At 37.5% G+C, this 23,289-nt stretch overlaps 1 protein-coding gene across 1 annotated transcript in view; it reads right to left on the reverse strand.

Annotated features, from left to right (window-relative positions):
- The window catches only part of LOC136866814 (inactive dipeptidyl peptidase 10), a 1,081,356-nt gene that overhangs the window by 14,753 nt on the left and 1,043,314 nt on the right, over positions 1 to 23,289 (reverse strand). The window contains exon 15 of the mRNA XM_067143919.2: positions 10,639 to 10,796. Within this exon, the coding sequence (XP_067000020.2) occupies positions 10,639 to 10,796 (158 nt within the window). The remainder of the gene's footprint in view (positions 1 to 10,638; positions 10,797 to 23,289) is intronic.

Consider the following 23,289-nt stretch of genomic DNA (forward strand, 5'->3'; position numbering starts at 1 on the left):
ATTTGTCGTAACAACATAGACAATGTTAAAAATCAGGAAGCTGTGACTGAATGAGATGTAAAACAATATCTGTTATATCATATCAGTGCAGTATCTTGCAGTGATCCTCCAAGCCACGATAGCTGCTCGAGTGTGTTTCTGTTTTGTCGTTTGTTTAATCTATTAATTTTCCTTGCGAATGAAAGGCATTTAAAATAGGATAGACTCACAAGTGGCACTAGTGTATTGTCCCCAAATTGAAGCGGAGTGAGTTGCTTATGGTTTGTACTTGGTTACCGCAGAAAGTAAAGAAAATTTGAGAGTGTGAGTGGTCACTGTGAATCACACACGAATGTGTATAACTGTTTTCGAATTAAATAGTGCAGCTTTTGCCATTTTGTAGCTTATTTTATTTGTTCAAAGTAAGGATATCACTCCAACCATCACAAGTATATGCCAAAACAGAGAAAAGCATTCTTTTCTTGGAAATTATTAGAGTTAAGAAGAAAAGTCATATAATACCAATATAAATGGTCCATTATTGGACATTATAAATTTTCCAGCTAACTCATTCCTGGTTGCCAGCATTTTTCCCCTGTGTGCTAAGTTGGGCTCATCAGTTGGTACTTAGCACACCCACCAAGGCGCATGGCTAGTGCATACCGTGGAGGCCACTGCGTAGGCGACTTGGAGCCACTGGCAGTGCCAATGCACTATGAGGGATTTTGTCTCATTACCAAAAATTGATGCCTGCTTGGCCATATAAACTTTTTTCTGGCATGTCAAATTTCAAGTACACCTCCTCTGCTGCAGTGTTTAATAGGACTAACCATTTGGGAAACTCATTTACTTTCAATGGTCCCAAGTGTATGATTTCCTCTGACTTGCTTCATACTTTTTTTTTTGCTACATGGCCCATTACGATATAGTGGTGTGATAACAAAACACAGAAAAGCATCTTTTTTTCTGGAATACTCATAGAATTACAAAGAATATAATATAATTTATTGTCATTAAACAATGTACATTATAATAGACGAAAGTCCAACATTTCATGAAAAATATGTTCTTAAAAATCATGACTATACATATGCTATACTATTAAACCTTGTTTATTCGCTTGGAATCTGTACTGTACTATTTTATACTAACCTATACTACAAGTAATATATCCACATATTTATATACTTACCCACATCTTTGCATTTGCAGATGATGTAGTAATTTGGGGTAACTCAGAGAAAGATGTGGAGTTTGAGAGATATGGACTAAACATCAGCAAGGCTAAAATGGTGGTGTTGAAGGTACAGAAGGGTGACAATCAGCCAGAAATTATGTTAAATGGCACTAAGCTGGACAGTGTCACAGAATTCAAATACTTGGGTAGTGTAATGTCCAAGGATAACTTAGCTAAATATGAAGTTAACAGTCGAATCAGCAAAGCAATACATTTTTACCTCCAAGTAAGATAGCTACTATGAGATAAACAAGTACCACTCAAAACCAAGATGACACTGTATAAATCATACTACACCCCTATCCTCGCATACCGCTACATTAACAAGAAAGGACAACTCAAAACTCCAAGAAGCAGAAACAAAGTTCCTATGCACAATGATCCAGAAGACCAGGAAGGATAAAATCAGGAATGAAAATGTCAGAGAAGACATAGGACTAGAAGACTCCTTACTCCAGAAGATCCAAGAGGCAAGACTGAAGTGGTTTGGTCATGTGAAAAGAATGAGTGCCAATAGGTCTACAGGAAAGGAGTATGAAAGGGAAATAAGGGGAAAGAGACCAGTGGGCACACTGAGAGAAAAATGGACAGACTTAGTGAAGAAGGATGTAGAGGAGAGAGGACAGGATTGGGAGCGAATTGTGAACGAAGAATGGTTCATGGACTGAACAACATGGAAGGGGCTAGTATACCACACCTGGGAAACTGGAGTTGGTCAACGATGATGATGGTGATGATGACCCACATCTTTACTAATTTACGAGGACGGTTTGAAAACTTCTCGGAATCACCGCCAGATGTCAGTGCTAGAGCAACGAGGTTCCCGCGCAATAATCACACATCCTTTGTGAGTGAACACGTGGCGCTCTAGCTGCAGGAGTGTGGTAGTGACGACTCTTTGTTGTTGTTCCCACGTAGTGATTTGTGACAATGGAAAAAACTGAGATTCGAGCAGTCTTAAATACTTTGTAAAGAAAGGTATGAAAGCAAAGGAAATTCATGCCGACTTTCAGAACACACTGGGGGACTCTGCTCCTTCATTTTCAACTGTTGCCAAGTGGACCAGCGAGTTTAAATTTGGTTGGGAGAGCTTGGATGATGATCCACGTAGTGGACGGCCAAAAAGTGTTACGACCCTAGAATTGATCTCAAAAGTGCATAAAGTGGTCATGGAGGATCGTCGACTGAAAGTGCAGGAGATTGCTGAAGCTGTAGGGATGTCTTCTGAATGGGTATATTATATTTTAACCAAAGAATTGGGTATGAAAAAATTATCCGCAAGATGGGTGCCGCGGCTCTTGACATTGGACAATAAACGCACCAGACTGGAAATGTCCGAACAAATTCTGGCCCGTTTTCAGTGCAACCAACAAGATTTTTTGTACCAGTTTGTGACTACGGATGAAACTTGGGTCCACTACTATACCCCAGAGACAAAACAGCAGTCAAAGCAGTGGAAACATGTTGATTCACCACCACCAAAGAAAGCAAAGGCAGTGTGTTCGGCTGGAAAGGTCATGGCCTCAGTTTTCTGGGATGCAAAAGGCATTCTGCTGATAGATTATCTTCCTACTGGCCAAACAATTATGGGGCAATACTATGCAAACCTCCTAGACCAACTACAGGAAAAGATACGCAAAACAAGGCCTAGTTTGGCAAGGAAAAATGTCATCTTTCATCAGGACAACGCTCCGCCACACACAAGTGTTATTGCCATGGCAAAACTTCATGAACTGGGGTACGAATTGTTGCCACATCCCCCTTATTCACCTGATTTGGCACCATCAGACTTTCATCTATACCCCAAGCTGAAAATTTTCCTCGGTGGACGGAGATTTTCTACAAGGGAAGAACTGACACCCGAATTGGAGAGGTATTTTGCAGGCCTGGAGGAATCTCATTTTCAAGATACTTAATTCTAGTACATTCCGAGAACTTTTCAAACCACCTATGTATATGGAGGTGCTCCAATTTTTCTTCAAATTCCTGTACACTATAAATGCTGCTTCCCCTCAGCCAGTATTTTTGAATCTTTCGAAAGGATTTCACCGATATATCTCTTATTCCAATGGGAGCTTGTTAAAGAGTATCGCTCCTGTGTAGTTATGATATTTTTGCATTTTCTTTAGTCTAACATGAGGAGTGTTTGTATCATTTCTTTTTGTATTATGTTGATGTACCCCCTTCCTTAATGGGTAATTAATCAGGTTTTCTTTGATGTCCGTTATGCATTGGAAGTATATATTGAGTGAAGAGTCATTATTCCCAATTCTTGGTAAATGGCCCTACATGATTGCTTGTCTGAAATTCCCTGTACCAGGCGAGTTGGCCGTGCAGTTAGGAGCATGCAGCTGTGAGCTTGCAAATGGGAGATCGTCGGTTTGAACTCCATTGTCGGCAGCCCTGAAGATGGTTTCCCGTAGTTTCCTAATTTCACACCAGGTAAATGCTGGGGCTGTACCTAAATTAAGGCCATGGCTGCTTCTTTCCCACTCCTACGTCTTTCCTGTCCCATCGTTGTCATAAAACCTATCTGTGTTGGTTCGACGTAAAGTAAATGATATAAGATGAATTTCCTGCATGCACCTGAGTGCTTTCATTTGCCAGACAAAAACATCCTGAGCCCCCGTGGAATTCCCGCACATAATTGCTTCATACTGTAGATGTGAATGAAAGGAAGCATAGTAAGCAGATATTATTTGAGGTTTGCTAACACATTTCTTCAGTTTTAGCAATAAAAATATAACTTGGGATAGTTCCTTACATAGTTGTTGTGTATGAACATTCCAGCTCAGTTTTGAATATAAATGGAATCCTAACATTTTCACTGACTTGGAGCTGTATTCTCTAGTTGTATTACTTAGATGAAAGAAAATATCTTGAGTTTTGTTGCAATTTAAGGCCAATTTATTACCCTTTAACCATGCCCATGACTCCTGAAATATCTCCCTGTTTTGAATAACTACATTTTCTAGTTCTTTATCTGCTCTGATAAGAGTAATGTCATCTACATACTTACAAACTTTTTTCAAGGAAATAAAATTTTAAGTACACTCGCTGACTCCATGATTATTTTATTAGGCAGGATATTTACTTTTAAGAGTCCTATGACTTGCTTCATATTTTATTTCCCAGCATGAACCTCTTTGGATACATTGCATTATTAAGTAGCCTATATGTTATTTGCTGGCCCCGTGGTGTAGGGGCAGCATGCCAGCCTCTTACCTGGAGGCCCCGGGTTTGATTCCCGGCCAGGTCAGGGATTTTTATCTGGACCTGAGGGCTGGTGCGAGGTCCACTCAGCCTACGTGATTAGAATTGAGGAGCTAACTGATGGTGAGTTAGCGGCCCCGGTCTCGAAAGCCAAGAATAACGGCCGAGAGGATTTGTTGTGCTGACCACATGACACCTCTTAATCTGCAGGCCTTTGGGCTGAGCAGTGGCCGCTTGGTAGGCCAAGGCCCTTCAAGGGTTGTAGTGCCATGGGGTTTTTGTTTTTTATATGTTATATTAGCCTATATGTTAACCAATGGTTCCAGTTGTATGCTTGCCAAATTTGAGCATGGTCTGTCAAGTGGTTTTTACATGAAGGAAACCAAGATATGAAGCAAAATTAATATAATTTTTTTCTGGGAAATCAAATTTCATATCCACTTGGTGCACTCCATTGTTCAATAGGACTATGCGTTTAGACAGCGTATTCAATTTTAAGGGTTCCAAGTGTATGTTTTCCTCCAACTTGCTTCACATTTTCTATTGTTAATATACAGTGAAGCTAATGTATGAAAGAAGAGCCATATCAATCATCAGTGCTCTCCATCTAGATAGAAAGAGAATAATTAAATGAAATAAGTTTCATAATGATAGATCCGTATTGAACTGTGATTACAATAGAGTAAATTAATGTATTATTTGGGTCCACCTTTTCAATACAAAATGTAAAGAGTACTAGGTTGAAACTAGTCCCTAATCATTTATGTAATTTAAACTCTTTACATTTTGTATTGAAAAGGTGGATGCAAATAGTACATTAATTTACTCTATTAGAAAGAGAATAGGTATCATGATAGAAGACCAGTAGAAAAAAAGAACTGAATGCAATGTTGGAAAGTATAAAGTGGCTATCACCACATTATGCTATATTTTTTCAGAAGTCTAAAACCAACAGATGTTGATCAGGAGAGTCACAGGGAAGAAGAAGAAAATGAGTGAAAACCTGTTTTTTTTACAAAATGAAAGCTTACTGAAGCACTAAACACAATCAGAAACTTCATCTCAAAATCAATCAATCATCACTGATTGATCGGCATTTAGTGCTGTCACCCAGGTGGCAGGTTCCCCATCTGCTGTTTTCCTAGTCTTTTCTTAAATAATTGAAAAGAATTTGGAGATTTATTGAACATCTCCCTTGCTAAATTATTTCAATCCCTAACTCCTCTTCCTATAAATGAATATTTTCACCAATTTGTCCTCTTGAATTCCAACTTTATCTTCATATTGTGATCTTTCCTACTTTTAAAAATACCACCCAAACTTATTCGTCTACTAATGTCATTCCATGTCATCTCTCCACTGACAGCTTGGAACATACCATTTAGTCAAGTAGCTCATCTCCTTTCTCCCAAGTCTTCCCAACCCAAACTTTGCAACATTTTCGTAACGCTACTCTTGTTTTCAGAAATTACCCAGAACATATCGAGCTGCTTTCACCTGGATTTTTTCCAGTTCACAAATCAAATAATCCTGGTGAGGGTCCCATAACTGGAACCATACTCTAGTTCTGGTCTTACCAGAGACTTATGTGCTTACATCCTTACTAAAACCCCTAAATACCCACATAACCATATGCAGAGATCTCTACCCTTTATTTACAATCCTGTTTATGTGATTACCCCAATGAAGATATTTTCTTATTTTAACACCTAGGTACTGACAGTGATTCCCATAAGGAACTTTCACCCCATCAACGTGGTAATTAAAATTGAGAGGACTTTTCCTATTAGGGAAACTCACAACCTGACTTTTAACCCTGTTTGTTATCATACCATTGCCTGCTGTCCATCTTACAACATTGTTGAGGTCTTTTTGCAGTTGCTCAGAATCTTGTAACTTATTTATTACTCTATACAGTATAACAATCATCATCTGAAAACAGCCTTATCTCTGATTCCAGTCCTGTACTCATATCACTTATATATAAGAAAACATAAAGGTCCAATAATACTGCATTGAAGAATTCCCCTCTTAATGATTACAGGATCAGATAATGTTTCACCTACTCTAATTCTCTGAGTCCTATTTTCTAGCAATATAGCTGCCCATCCATTCACTCTTTTGTCTCTGCAAAGCAGTGGTCTTACTGTAAAGGTATCTGATAACATTTTACATCAGGATTAGTACATGGCATTGTATTTAATGGAGACTAATCCAAGCAATGGTAATCTTCCAATTAATAGTGAGGTTCTTATAAAATATACATCCTTCATATACCTAGCATCTCATTTACAGAGTAAGAGTGATGTGAATGATGAGGTGTGAATGTGGATAAAGTTGATTTGGATGCGGTAGGGACACACACTGACGTACTCTGTGACTTCTACTTGTCAATTCCTCTCAATCCAAGATCCATCGTACTGTGGTATGCCCGGTTGTGCTGTATGGTTCAGATTATTAACCAGCAATGAAGAGCATAAAACACCAACTCCAATTCATCGATATTGAATACTTCGATGGGCCATGGGAATTTCAAGGTTGGACCATGTCCAGAATGACACAATCAGGCAGCAAATGGGTGTCACACAAACTTATGAAACAATATGGATGAAACGCCTCTAGTGATAGCCATGTCACATGCTCTGCACATGAAAATATTGGTACAACATACAGTTTTCAAGTCAATGGTCAATGCCTATGTGGAAGAAGCAATGATGCTTAGATATCATTGTCTGATTTAATTAAAGTTCATCAACTTACACTCAGCTAATGCATATGATAGATCAACATGTTATTCTGCAATCTGAAAAATGGACCCTGCTCCTTTGGAACGTTAAGTTGTTATGATGATGATGATGATGATCATAATAATAATAATAATAATAATAATAATAATAATAATAATAATAATAATAATAATAATAATAATACATTTATTTTAATTTTTTTTAGCCAGCATAGGACTACTTTAGTCAGATTTATGGAGGTTTGTCTTCTTTTTGTCAGCCCAATACTGTTTCATCCTCTGAATGTAGTTTTCTTTCTGCTTCTGGAATCACTCTTCCTATTCTCCGCTTGTTGATTTTCGTCTGTAGTCTAGTGTGTTTATCTTTCAATATCTTGAGTGGATTTGTTTTGTATTTTAAATCTTCTATTTCAATATGTAACTCTCTCATGTCTTCTTTAAGTTATGTCATCCATCTAATATTACTCTTACTCTTCCATAATTTTTACATTTTTTCTACTGATTCTATTTTCTGGTGACAGTATTAGATGCCCTAAGAATTATATTCATTTATTTATTGTGCAAGTCACAGGTTCTATTTCTTTATAAACTGAAGCTAGTCTCCAGATTCCATTTACTTGATAATTTTTATTTAAACAGGTTCTCACTATTCTCCTTTCTAACTTAATCACTCTATCTATTTCAATTGTGTTTGTTGTTTTGGAAAATGTTTTGCATGCATATTATGTAATTTGTGGCTGGGTGACTGTTTTGTAGTGTTTCAATTTGGTTGCTATTGAGAGACACATTTTATTATATGTATTCTTGGTAACATGCTGTTTATCTATTCTATTTTACCATGCTGGTTTCTCGTTCAGGTTATATGTGATTATTTCACCTAAATATTTAAATTTTTCTACAATTTTTATTTCTTGTTCTCCTAGCTTAATTTTGTTTGCAAGCAGAAGTTGAGTTGGCATAATTTCTGTTTTTTTCAAATGAAATTTGCAAACCAATATTTTGTGCTATTTCCTGTAAAGATTTTATTTGTTGTTTTGTTTCCTGTATATCATTGGCCAGAAGAGCTAGATCATCAGCATATCCTAGACAGTTCAAATGTTATCCTTCTGGGTTCCATTTTTTATATTCTTCAAGTTGTTCTTGTACCATTCCCTCATAACGTACTCTAGTACACAGTTGAAGAGAAGAGGTGACAATCCGTCACGCTGTCTTAAACCAGTTGTTACCAAGAATGGTTCAGAAAGTTCTCCTCTGAACTTAATTTTAGAAATTGTATTAGTTAGAGTAAGTTTAATCCATTTGATTAGCTTTGGGTGAAGTCCGAAATGTCTTAAAATTTTGTAATTGTATTAGTTAGAGTAAGTTCAATCAATTTGATTAGCTTTGGGTGAAGTCCGAAACGTCTTAAAATTTTTAATAATGATGGTCTGCGGATGGAGTCGTAAGCTTTCTTGAAATCTATAAATGTTATTGAAAGGGGCTTGTTTCGTTTTCTGTAATATGCCATGACTAGCTTCAAAGTTATTATTTGTTTAGAGCAGCTTCTCCAAGGTCTGAAGCCTCCCTGCTATAAACCTAACTCTTGATCAAGTTGTTCTTTAATCCAATTATATAGTATCTTAGAGAAAAATCTTATACATACAGTCAAGAATGGAAATACCTCTATAGTTGTCGAGATTACTTCTTTCACCTTTCTTATGAATTGGATTAATTATAGCTGTTGTCCATTGTTCTAGGAACTTTTCTGATAACCAAATATTTTGTAATATCATATAGAGGGATGTCTGAGTTGCACTGCCGGTGTATTTCCACATTTCTGCAAAAACCTGGTCTTCTCCACACACTTTGTAGTTCTTCAATTCCTTAAGCACTGTTTTGACTTCTTTTGCTGTGGGTGGGTTTATATTTTCTGGTTTAGATTTTATCGGGGTATGTGTATCAGTTAATAAGAGCTTTCCAGGTTCATCACTATTCAAGAGCTTGTTAAATGCTTCTGCTATGATTTCTGAATTTTTATTGTTATGCACTATATTTCCATCTTTATTTTTCAACAATGATGTGGTGGTGGTGGTGGTGGTGGTGGGGGTTGTATTTTTGCAATTGTTTACCAAAGGCTTTATAATAATTTCTAGAATTGGTTTTGTAATAATTTTCCTCAATAGAGTTTATTAAATCTTTTTGATATTTTCTCTTAATTCTTCTAATAGTTTGGGTGAGTTATTTTCTGACATTCTTAAGGTTAGTGGCGTTTTCTTCTCTTTTGTGGGCTTGAAATTTCAACCAAGCTTGATGTCTTTCTTCGTGTATTCTATCGCAATCAGAGGTCCACCAGGCATTTCTTTTCTTTGGATTTAATGGAGCTAGATCTTCTGCATTATGTTTAAGAATTGGTATTAAGTCATCTAAATTGTCTGTTAGTCTTGTTAGTTCCTGTTCTTTGCCGATACTGGACATTCTGGATTAACTGATGAGGGTCGTATGTCCTTTTCTCTCCAACTCTATTTTGTCTTTTTCTTCTTCATGGAGTAAATTTAATCTTGATTTTAATTAAGTAATAATCTGAATCAGTGTCTGTTCCTCTTAGAACTTTTACATTGTGGATTTCCTTGTGAAAGAATTTGTCCATACATACGTGGTCTAGCTGTCTAATCAGGATGTTTCCAAGTTTTAAGTTTGGGCGGTTTTCTTTTAAAATATGTAGATTTGGAGATTAGTCCATGGGTTCTGCAAATTTCTATGAATCTTTGGCCATTTCTGTTAGTATATTTATGAGGAGCCCACTTTCCTACTACATCTTGATACTTCTTTTCCTTACCCAGTTGAGAATGAAAGTCTCTGATAATAATAATAATAATAATAATAATAATAATAATAATAATAATAATAATAATAATAATAATAATAATAATAATAATAATAATAATAATAATAATAATAATAATAATAATAATAATAATAATAATAATTTATATTTTTGTTTTTATTTATTTTCAAAAATTGTGACAAAATTTATGAATGGTATATAAAAAAAGGGCAAGTCCCACTTACATATTCGTGTCTCCATCTTCATGGATAAACTAGGTATTATTATTTGATGTAAAACATGGTTACCTACCACCAACTTTCTGTTAAGAAAAATGAATACCTAAATAATAAAACCTTACCTAATTGTACAATAAATAAATACTTCTGTATATCGTGTTACGTACTTTCTATATTCATATTGTATTTTTGCTCCAATTCGGTTAAAATATAAGGAAGCTTCTTTTCTGTTTCCCTCAAAACATCTTCTGTGGGGGTTTTCATCTTTTACTTGCAAACACTTCAATTATTTACTGTGTATTAAAAGTAGGTTATATTCATCAATAAAGCAGGTATATTTTTCATGTCCTTTGAGAGAAATGTTTAGTAATTTCAAAACTTTTCTTTGTGCATCAAGATTTTCAGTTTTAATGCAACTTACCATAATGAGCCCAGTTGGTAACAGGCGCTACAGAGATGCCACACCGGAAAACTTCCTTGTCCTGAGCTAGAATCATGGCTGCAGCAAAACCACCATAGCTCCAGCCCCACACACCAATATGGTCCTTGTCTACAAACTTGACATTGTCTTTCAGGTATCTGTAATGAATGTTATTACTTTAAGTATTGAATATTGCAGTATCAACATGCAGGATAAGTAGAGAAAGTAGTGATGATCATTGTTTTAAAGGGCTAGAACTGTGAGATTTTCAGCTCCTCATAATTTAATTAAAGAAAGAAGAGTTTTGACGCCTTGCAGGAGAGGATATCAAGTAAAGGCATCAAGTACTATGAAAGACAGGAAAATATACAGTTTGAATTTGGAAACAGCAGAAGTTCTTGAAGAAAGAAAGAAAGTAAGAAAGTAAAAATATGGGTTCAGTGACAGTGTTGCCATGCCATGGTCCTATGCTTTAACTTCATATGTTAAAAAGCCTTATAAAAATTCTTGAACTCTTTCAAATGAGCATCTTTCAATGTCAATTCCCATTTTCCAGCTATTGCCAGGTAGGAGCAAATACGGTTCATCTTCATTTTATTTTATCATTCCATTACTCCCCATACAACACTCTATTCCAATCCAGGTTCTGCTGTCTTATGCTGTTTGGGACTAAGTCTATCCAGCTCAATCTTGGTCATCCTCAGCCTCTCTTCCCTTTCATTTTTTTTTTTCCATAGTTCGTTTTGGAATAATTTCATCACTCATCCTTTTAACATGTCCAAACCAACTAAGCCTGCTTTTCTCTATTTTAACACTTAACATCACCACTTCAAATTTTAATATATTTCCTCATTACTCCTTGTTTCCTACACCATACTTTTCAAGAATTTCACTTCTGCACCTGTATTCAGCTCTCATCACTTTTTGTCATTGAGGAGATTTTTGCTCCCTATGTTGTTACAAGCATGTAATGTATTTTACATACATATGTATTAGCTCTTGGTATTTCTTTATCCTAAAAGAGGTTTTGTACATTGTGATAGAAATACCCTCCAGCTTAAATCCTTTTTCTGATCTCAGCGTCCAGTCCTCACGCTGCATTAGTTCACTTCCCAAGTACTTGAATGTCTCCACCAATTCCAGATATTTGCCTTCAAGTTTAATATGACCTTTCCCTTCCTTCTTTCCTCAACTCATCACTAGTGTCTTGTTCTTTTCCACAGTGGTCTTCAGTCCACATCTTTCAGTCATTCCATTCATTATATCTAGCTGTTCTTGAGTCTCTTTGTCATCTTTACCCCACCTTACGATATTATCAGCGAATGATGACATGTTCATTTGTCCTCCTCTGTATGTTGATTTTGCTGTTTTCATGATGGCACCCATTACTATTATGTACATAAAGGGTGGCAGAACACTTCCTTATCTCAGTTCACATTCAGTCATAAACCATCTCCTTTTGTCCATTTTTGTTTTCACACAGCTGTAGCATTCATTATACATTGACTTGATCATTATTATTGCCCCCTGGCCAATTCCTTGCTGTGTCAGATTTTCCCAAACTTTTAACCTAGGGACAACATTGTGGACCTTTTCTAAGTCAATAAATGTCATCACCTTGTCCTTCCCATACTTCCATTGGTTTTTCATACTCTGCCTCATGATGAAAATGGGCTTTACCTTTGATCAATAAATCATCAATCATCAATGATCTGTATTTAGGGCTATTGCCCAAGAGGCAGATTCCCTGTCAATTGTTTACCCATTCTTAAATGATTTAAAAGAACTTGGAAATTTATTGAACATTTCCCCTCAATAAATTTTTCCAGTCTATAAATTAATATTTGCCCTAATTTGTCCTCTTGAATTCCAACTTATTCTTAATATACTATGTTCCTCCCTATCTTTAAAAGCTCCACTCAAGCTTATTTGTCTATTCCACACCATCCATCCACTGACAGAACAGAACATACCGCTTGGTCGAGCAGCTAATCTCCTTACTACCGAGTCTTCTCAGCCTTAAAGTTTGCAACAGTTTTGTAACACTACTCATTTGTTGGAAATCACCCAGAACAAGCCATGCTGCTTTCCTTTGGATGTTTTTCAGTTCTTGTATCAAGTAATCCTGGTGTGGATCCCATACACTGAAATTACACCCTAATTGGGGTCTTACCAGAGACTTAAATGCCCTCTCCTTTACACCCTTACTACAAACTCTAAATACCCTCATAACCACATGATGAGATCTGTAACCTTTATTTACAACTTCGTTAATGTGATTACTCCAATGAAGGAACTTTAATAGTGGCAACACTACTGTGGACGTGAAACGAAATGGAATTAGTTATTGTTGCTTCTACCACAAGTTAATCAATGTTTAACCTATCTCACTGTAAATGGAGGCACCCACCCATTGAAATGAAGCAATGCTGTAGTGAGGAAAAAACATTCCTGTGTGAGTTGCCACTCTAGACTGTTGTGTGTGGTATATGCACCATGTTTACAAAACAGGAACAGTGATGTTGGTTGAAAACTGAACATGCCCATGGTCATACAGCAAGACAATGTCATGAAGGTCTTCATGAAGCATGTGGCGAAACAGCGATACCATACAGAACAGTGGTGAGGTGGGCTAGAGCTTCAGTGAAGGTCGTAAAAGCATGCCAGATATGGCTTGACTGGGCCACCCTAGTCTCAGCGAAGAGGAAGTGCAGGCTCTTGTTGCGCTATTACACACAGATCCACTTCAGACAATTTGTGAGTTAAGTTGTGAGACAGTGTTATCTCATATGACTGTGCTGTGTGTCTGGCTCCATGGCTAAATGGTTAGCGTGCTGGCCTTAGGTCACAGGGGTCCCGGGTTCGATTCCTGGCAGGGTCGGGAATTTTAACCATCGTTGGTTAATTTTGCTGATGCAGGGGCTGGTTGTATGTGTCATCTTTATCATCATTTCATCCTCATCATGAAGCGCAGGTCACCTACAGGTGTCAAATCAAAAGACCTGCACCTGGCGAGCCGAACATATCATCGGACACTACCAGCACTAAAAGCCATACGCCATTTCATTTTTTTGCTGTGCCGTGTGTTCTAAAGAAGCGCCTGACAATGTGGAAAATTGCAAATCGGGTTTTCCACGAGTTATCGGATGCACAGCAATGGTTACACAACACCACCACTCAAACTCATTTGGAGCTCTAAGGTCGTGAACAAGATGATTTCTAACACCGTATTATTGTGCTTGATGAGATGTGGGCCAGATTGTATGAACCTGAACTTAAGCACCAATCCAATGGAGTCATTACGGGTCAACATCTGAAACAAAAGTTCGTCACACGCCTATGAATGTGAAAGTTATGGTGATTCCTACCTATGGCTGCAGTGGTGTCATCCTAACATTGCAAGGACAGTATGTTTATGCACAGTATTTCTGTAATTTTATGGAGTATCACTTGAGACCAGTATTGCAAAGAAAACCTCAACATTTCCTGAAGAACCCTCCCATTGTGTTACAGGATAATGCATGGACACATGTGGCAAATCCTGCTGTCCATTTGTATGGTTGCTGGGATTGAGAAGTGCTCTTCCATCCACCATATTCTTTAAACAAAAATTCTTTAGAAAAATATATTTGCATTGGTCCACCTGTTAAATACAATATTGATACAAGCCACTTAATACTAAATGGTGTGTACATTCATTAAACTAGTCTTTTTTTTTTTTTACAATTGGTTTTATGTTGCACTGACACAGATAGGTCTTATGGCGATGATGGGATAGGAAAGGCCTTGAAGTGGGAAGGAAGTGGCCATGGCCTTAATTAAGGTGCGCCTGGTGCGAAAATGGGAAACCATAGAAAATTATCTTCAGAGCCGCTGACAATGGGGTTCAAACTTACAATCTCCTGGATGCAAGCTCACAGCTGCTCACCCCTAACCTCACAGCCAACTCACCCAGCATAAAACTAGTAAAGCTAGGACACGTTTCCATCCTTTATGAGTCATCTTCAGCTAGTATACATGAAATAAAGACATCTTAAAATTTCCTAAGTGAAATACTGTATGTGGACAAGTTACTGTATAATCCCCAATACCACCTGCCACTGAATAAGACCCGCACCCTAAATTTGAGATGGCAAAATATGGAAAAAAAATCAAAAATCAAATAACTTACATACCTATTTAATTTTCTTCAAATATACCACAAACATAAATTCAAACAGCTTACAATTAATAAAATCATCACAAAAATCATAAATAAAATCGGTCCAATACTCGGATCATTCACAATTCAGTCGTCATCTGAAGTTTCACCATAGGAACTTTCGTCGTGGCATCTTTCCACAAATAGTCATCCTCACTACTGTCCACTGAATTTGAAATTCCACATTTCTTAAAGCTTTTTGACACTAGATCATTGGGAATGCATGCTCATGCGGTCTTTATCCAGCTGCATATTAGTCCCACTTCAGGCCTCTTCACTCATCCGGTTGGTGCTAACGCCTGATCACCATCAGACATCCATTCGGTGTACAACTGTTTCATTGCAGTTTTGAAAGGCCGGTTCATGCACACATCCAACGGCTGTAGAATAGAAGCGAGTCCTCTGGAAGTTATCGCAAGATCGGTTTTTTCTTCCCTCATCATATCTTTTACGGCGTCAGTTGTATGTCCTTGGTAACTGTCCAACACAAGCATGTTTTGTTTTTGTAACAAAGCTCCCAGACGACGTTGCCAAATGCACTTCACCCAGTTCTCAACTAATGCACTGTCCATCCAGTCAGACTCATGTGTTCTAACAATAACACCGGATGGCAAGTTTCCTTTCGGAAATGTTTTCCTTTTCAGAACCACATATGAAGGGAGTTTGGTTCCATCCGCTAAAAAGCACAACATTACCGTGCATCGTTGCTTTTCGTTACCACCTGTTCTGATGGTTACACTTTTAGAACCCTTTGTATCCACTGTATTTTCCAATGGCATTTCAGAATAAACAGGTATCTGGTCAGCATTCCCAATTTGTAACAGCAAATAAGAATTTTGCTTCCTCAAATGAATAATGTGATGCTGAAAGGCCGTTAATTTTTCTTCATATGCCCCTGGGAGATATTGTGAAATAGATGCACGTCTCTGAATGCACAATCCCTTTCTCCGATAAAAGTTTTTTTTTTTGCTAGGGGCTTTATGTCGCACCAACACAGATAGGTCTTATGGTGACGATGGGATAGGAAAGGCCTAGGTGCTGGAAGGAAGCGGCCGTGGCCTTAATTAAGATACAGCCCCAGCATTTGCCTGGTGTGAAAATGGGAAACCATGGAAAACCATCTTCAGGGCTGCCGATGGTGGGATTCGAAACTACTATCTCCCGGATGCAAGCTCACAGCCGCGCGCCTCTACGCGCACGGCCAACTCGCCCGGTAGATAAAAGTTTAGGATCCATCCATGGCTTGCAGTAAAACCCTGTGTTTTGAGTTCTTTTGAGATCTCTAGTGCTTTCAATTGACACATTTCACTAGAAACACCATATCCTGACTCACATTTTTCTATCACAAATTTGTGGAGTCGTTCTTCAATTTCTGGAAACACTGCACTTTGCCCATGGAACGCTCTGCGAGTGCCGTTACTTTTTAGAAGTTTTCCTTCTTCTTCTGCCAATCACGAATACACGATTCATCCATATCATACTTTCTGCCAACGGCACGATTTCCGTATATTTCAGCTTCGCTTTCAACTTTAAGTTTCTCATGCACAGTAAATGACCGCAGATGCCATTTTGAATCCATCGCTTACTATCGAGACAGCACTTTCACGGGACAGATATGGAACTCGAATGTGAGTGAGGTAGACTTCCGTAACCAACAGTCTCGACTCTTGCAAAGTACGATATCCCGCGAGATCAGCTATTCACACACCCAGCATGCCAGCAATACTTGTGAAACAAATGACGATCGAGCATCCACAGCAGCGGCTTTCATATTTACCGCATATTTACCCATATTCTTTGATTTACCGTATTTCATTACCTTACATTTCGAGTTTACATGCCACTGTAACTGTATTGAGAAAAAAATCAATCTTGTTTTCTAGAACCAACTAAAACACAATAAGATCTGAATGCCCGTTTACATGTGGTATATTGAGTATGATAACCGTATTCAAATCTATTTCAATACTCCATGTAAACATAGTAAATATTTATGAGAATGTACAGTATTGAGGGAAAAAGTGCGGGTGGTATTCGGGATTATACGGTGTTTAACTATGGCATTCACTTCCAGACTGTTCCAGAAATTCTGCTGGCAGTAGATCGTTCCATCAAAGACATCAACATAATAGGTGCTGCTACAGGGATTCTATGACTTCCACATATCTGGCAACGAGTTGTAGACAATGCTAGTGATTACACAGAAGGATTGATAATGTTTCACACAGGTGTACTTTGTCTTTGTATAAGTAAATAATCGCCACTATTGAAGTTCCAACCTATATATTAACACCTAGGTACACACAATGACCCCCATGAGGTACTATCATCCCATCAACACAGTAATTAAAACTGAGAAGGCTTTTTCCGTTTGTGAAACTTAGAAGCTGACTTTTCATCCTATTTACCATTGTACCATTGTTTGCTGTCCATCTCGCAACTTCATCAAAGTCTCCGCAAAAAGCCTTATCTGTGAATCCAGTTACTCATATCATTTGTATAATATATACAAAAACATAAAGGCTCAGTAATACTGCCATGAGGAATTCCCATTTTAATCATAACAGGATCAGCTAATTCTTCACATACTCCAATTCTATGAGCTCTATTTTATAGAAATTTAGCCACCCATTCAGTCACGCTTTTAACTAGTCCAGTTGCCCTCATTTTAGTCAGGAGCCTGCTATGATCAAAGTTGAGCCTCTCCAATTTGCTTTATGTCACACTGACACAGACAGGTCTTATGATGGTGATAGGAAGGAAAGGGTTAGGAGTGGGAAGGAAGTGTCTGTAGCCTTAAGTAGGCACAGTCCAAGTATTTTCCTGGTGTGAAAATGGGACACCATGGAAAAATATCTTCAGGGCTGCCGACGGTGGGGTTCAATCCTGCTGTCTCCCAAATGCAAGCTCACAGCTGTGCAATTCTAACCGCATGGCCAACTTGCTCGGTAAGTTCATATCAAAATCTCTTTATTTGCAAGTGAGGTGTCTACCTCGGTGGCAAATGGTACACTAAAATACATTATTGTCAAGCACTAAATTTTAAATTACCAAGAGAAGAAGAAAATTTTCCTAGAATACAATATTATACAATTTACACTAACAATTTTTTCTATTAAACACACAGCTCATCCTTAATAAATTTATATTGTTTACAAAATTCTACTTATAATATCTCCTGCACTTACAAACATAGTCAACTCATATACAGTATGTGGAATTACTTCAAATAATACTTTACAACTGGTATAAGATTAAAATTTACATTGCATTTATTTAATTTTTTTTTTTTTTTGTTACCCATTTTGGAACCTAAGTAGCATAACGACCTTCTGCGTATTAACCAGAGCCCCTTTTGCCACCACTTTTCAGAGTTCCTGAAGGGCCTTCACAGCTACTGTAGGGGTCCCAGGGCCCTCAAAATCCCCACTGTTGAGTCTCACTGGAATAAGCTTTCCTAAACCCAATCTGCCTTCCATCAAACCAGTTAATAATTTCACAAATGTGTCTAGTATAATCAGAAAAAATGATTTACAAAAGCTTGCAAGCAGCACATGTCAAAATTATTGGCTTTATGTTTATCACTCTTTCCTTTGTAGACTGGGACTGCTATAGCAACTCTCCATTCATCTGGTATAGCTCCTTCATGCAAAGAGTAATCAAATAAGTATTTCAGATTTGGCACTTTATCTCAACGTAATGTCTTTAGTAGTATATCCCCGGAAATCATATTAATCCCAGCTGTTTGTCTAGTTTTCAATTTTTGTACTTCTTTTTTATCTTCACCAGTATTAGTCACCTCCTCAACCTGGACATTATCCTTACATCAAAGTATCTTTACATGCTACTGACTGAATACTTCTGCCTTTTGTAGGTCTTCACTATTCCCTCCTGTTCATTAATGATCCTGGTAATATCCTTCCTGGAATCTGTTTCTGCCTTGTACCGTAAAATGGGGTAACTTCGGCCACTTTCTCGTATATTTTAAAAATTAAAATGTGAAATATTCCCTCTAATTTTCTGAAAAATATAATATAAGTTCTGCCATGTTTGTTCTTCATTTCTAAATATGAACATAATTCTAATTGTTATTCAGTAATGAATTATGATTATCGAAAGAGTGGCCGGAGTTACTCCATGTTTTGGGCTAACTTCGGCCGCCATAAAAATATCTCTTAAAACGAAGTTTTCTTTGATGTAGTGTTACTTCGGCCACTGTGAATGTTTTTTAAAAGCCTGCAAAAAGCCCAGTAGGTATCAACAATCACAAACAAATTAAAACGATTTGTGGTGAAACAGAAGTACAGTGATCAAATTCACATTTTTCACAAAGAAGAAACTATTTCATTTAGCCTAAGCATACAAGCATTGTATGATATTACAAATTACGTGCTGCATTGCATAATTATTCGTAATGGTACAAAAGATAATTAATAAAAAGTACGAAAATCATAAAGCCCAATAGTATGGAGGGAAAAGGAGATCGAAAAAGAAGCAATCTTGTAGACTGTTCTCATAATACACTGTCTTCTAAATTAGAAAATATCTGGGCCGTCAATCAAGTTCTTAATTGCGCCTCGTCCATGTCAACTGATTTCCGTCTATTTATCATTGAAAATTGGAACCGTCTTTCTCCTCCCTGTCGGGATAAACTTCCCCGTTTATAGTTATTGTGGCTTTATTAATCTCTTCTAAAGCATTCTTGAAGTAAACAGGCTCGTAATTCAAAACCCGTGGCCGCGTAATGTTTTCCTGTACGTTCTTGACATGGCCGAAGTTACCCCGGAAGTGGACAACTTTCATCACAAAACTATTCCCTGAAGAACCTATTTGAATAAAATGCATCAAATTAGGTTGATCAGTTACCAGACGTACTTACATTTTGACCCCATAAACCACTGGAATGGAGAATCGAATGCTGGGGCTAGAGAACAGTTTGTTTTCTGCTGTTACCAGACAAGACAATAGTCGAGGCTGCGAAAAAAATGGATTGACTCAAAAATGAGACCGCCAATGTTCTTTGGACTACCGAGTTTTGATGGAGCATTCTATTGTACGTGCATTTCAGTTGTTGCAATTGGTTTATCTTTTTCAGCTTAGGAGGCAGGAGAAAATAAGTATTGCTATTCGTCAGTGGCCGAAGTTACCCCGCTTTACGGTACCTATATATATCCTTCCATTTTCCCCTAAACTTCATATGACTGCCAATTATGTTTGCCATCATGTTGTTCCGGGCTGACATTTTTTTCTAAATTCAATTTCCTATTAAGTTCCTTCAATCTCTCCTTACTTCCACAACCATTCCTGCACCTCCTCTTTAATCTCTTTGTTTCTCATTGTAATATAGTGGGTCTTTGCCATTTTGATCTTCTGCTTATGAATCTGAGTTGCTCATCTTGAAATTGATTCTCAGTTTTCTCCCTTATTCTCCTTTTTAAATCCTTTCCATCATCTTAACAACCTGGGACATCAAAGTGGTTCCCCTGTACTTAATACATGCTTTTCTATCATCTTACTTGAACAGTTGGTATAATTATTTCTCTTTGCCAATCTTCTGGAACCTGAATCTCTTTCCGTACACTCCTAAGAACCTGATAAGTCAATTACAAACCCACCTCGCCAGCTACCTTAATGTCTCCAATGCATCTTTACCTATTCCACTACCTTTACCTTTTCCCATTTCCATCTTCTGAATTGCCATTTCAACATTTTTCATTATGATTTCTGACCCCAATTCTTCTTCTCTTTATTTCTTCCAGTTTTATTATTTTTACTTCATCCTTCACAAATCTGGTATTTACATTCTCCCTTTTCTTGTTTCTTAGTGTTCCGTATAGTAGTTTCTTTCCAGTCGGGCTGGGTGGCTCATATGGTTGAGGTGCTGGCCTTCTGACCCCAACTTGGCAGGTTCGATCCTGGCTCAGTCCGGTGGTATTTGAAGGTGCTCAAATACGTCAGCCTTGTGTTGGTAGATTTACTGGCACGTGAAAGAACTCCTGCAGGATCAAATTCTGGTACCTTGCCATCTCCATAAACCATAAAAGTAGTTAGTGGGACGTAAAGCCCGTACATCATTAGTTTCTTTCCACATTGTACTTCATCTTTAGTGTCTATATGAACAACATCCAACTTTTCTTTTTCTCTTTTTCAACTTACTTAGTCATTTTCTTTGCTAGTGTATGCCTACTTTCTTCAGTCTTTGATGTTTTCCATTTTTTCCTGTGCCTTCTTCTTTTCTTCTCTTTTACTCTATCATTCCACTTAACCGGGCGAGTTGGCCGTGTGCGTAGAGGCGCGCGGCTGTGAGCTTGCATCCGGGAGATAGTAGGTTCGAATCCCACTATCGGCAGCCCTGAAAATGGTTTTCCATGGTTTCCCATTTTCACACCAGGCAAATGCTGGGGCTGTACCTTAATTAAGGCCATGGCCGCTTCCTTCCAACTCCTAGGCCTTTCCTATCCCATCGTCGCCACAAGACCTATCTGTGTCGGTGCGACGTAAAGCCCATAGCAAAAAAAAAAACAAAAAAAAAAAACAAAAAACATTCCACTAAGTGTTTTCTCCCTCTTTCACTTTTGCTGATGTTCTTCCACATATCTTTTCTATACTTCCAACCAATGCTTCCTTATAATTTTTCCATTCCTATTCCACACTCCCACTGTCTGATCTGGGTATATTAATGATGCACTTAGGAACTTTTATTACACACCCTTTGCTTTCCACTTCAATGTTTTAATTTTCTCTCTCTCTCTGTACTTGTGATTTCAATCTTTCCTACTTTCAACTATAAAATTCAAATATCATGTTAAATGCATCTACCTGTGGTTTCAGCCTTCAAAAGAAATTCTCTAATTCTTGGAGTTCTATGAACTGTGCCAAGTCTTGACTGGAATATCAGTCAAGGGAAGAAAATCCTATGCAACCTGTAGCTATAAGATGACCATTTATGCCACTTTTCTGCCAGCCCTGGCTGTCGACTCAGGTTGCCAGACCGCCCATCGGGTTTTCAACCTTCACAGAGCAATTCATTTAAGTTGCAGCAATTGCTTGTAGGTGGCAAATAGTTATGGTTAGTCATACTAGCACAAAGTTAACTGTAATTAACAGTAAATACTTCAGGAAATGAATCCAGAAATTTTTCTTTGCAGCACCTTAGATTGGTTTAGTCTGTTTACGGGTTGAATGCATGTAATAAGTTCTTTGCGGTGTAGTGAATTTCCATGAACCATGAATAGTATTAGTGTTTTATTAAGTCAACCATTTTCAGTGCTGTTGCGTGAAGACAATATTAAAAGTTAAGGAGTGAGGTAGGCCTATGCCTGACTTAAGTGTCAGCTATGAAGAGAAATGGAGCAAAGTGACCAGTTATATTCCAAACACAGGCATATTTAGAGAGGGGACAGGTGAGACATATCCCATCCAATAATTTTCTATCATATCTCACACCAATCTTTTATTTCTTCTACAATGCTAAATGTAGATTGGATGAATTATACTTCACTATTAATGCTGATATCATGCATATATCAAGCAAAGAGGTACAACTTGCATATGTTGTGGATTCTAGTTAATTCGTGTTTGGTGATTGGAATTATTAGATAGTACTGCTGAGAGGCAAGTTGAGTGTCTGCACTGTTACACTGACCGCTGCATAAGACAATGTGTTACTAACAGGGGTAAACTATGATGATCTCAGGTTATATATGGAGAATTGTATATCATCTTTAGATTCAGACTTGAAATTGTTTCTGAAGAATAAAAGCATTATTTATGTTAAGGATGCAGTGGTTGCTTTCTGTGAGATGAGCTCAGAAGAAAGATGTTTAGTTTCCTATGTGGCTGTTCTTCTTCGACTGCTGTTTGTTTAACCAAATTCAAACTGTGAAGCAGCAAGAAGTTTCAGTCTAGAGCTGTTTAAAAACATATTTACATTCTATTATGACTATGATTATCCCATACATACCAAGACCACATTGACAGTGGTGATGATTTTTGTTTCGATGAATGATAACATTAAGACACATGCATTACTACCACCTGGTGTAATATGGAGATCTTTTGATCAGTTACTTTATTGTTTTTCTATCATATTATTATGTTGAATACATTGTATGTTTATCTTTACAGCTAGAACAGTCAAGTTCATAAAACTAGTCTGATAGTGCACCTATATACTTATGAATAATAGCTTTCTCCAGCGTGTAAGGTACAATAGTTCCTTTAAATTACATTTTTACAAATACAACTATACCTTGCAGTTAAAATATAATTTGTGCAAGTGACATTTAGAATTTCCCTGCCAATAGTTAAGAGCTAATGATGCTGGTGATTCCAAGAACAAAGTAATGGCTGTGTAGGTGTGATGAGAAAGGTGCATTGTTCTGTTTTCCTTGTTACGACTGGGATGACTGCTTTGACTCACTTCCTCCATTCCTAGTGTGGTGGCAATT

This window comes from Anabrus simplex, chromosome 3 (assembly GCF_040414725.1).
Source record: "Anabrus simplex isolate iqAnaSimp1 chromosome 3, ASM4041472v1, whole genome shotgun sequence".
Taxonomy (NCBI): Eukaryota; Metazoa; Arthropoda; class Insecta; order Orthoptera; family Tettigoniidae; genus Anabrus; species Anabrus simplex.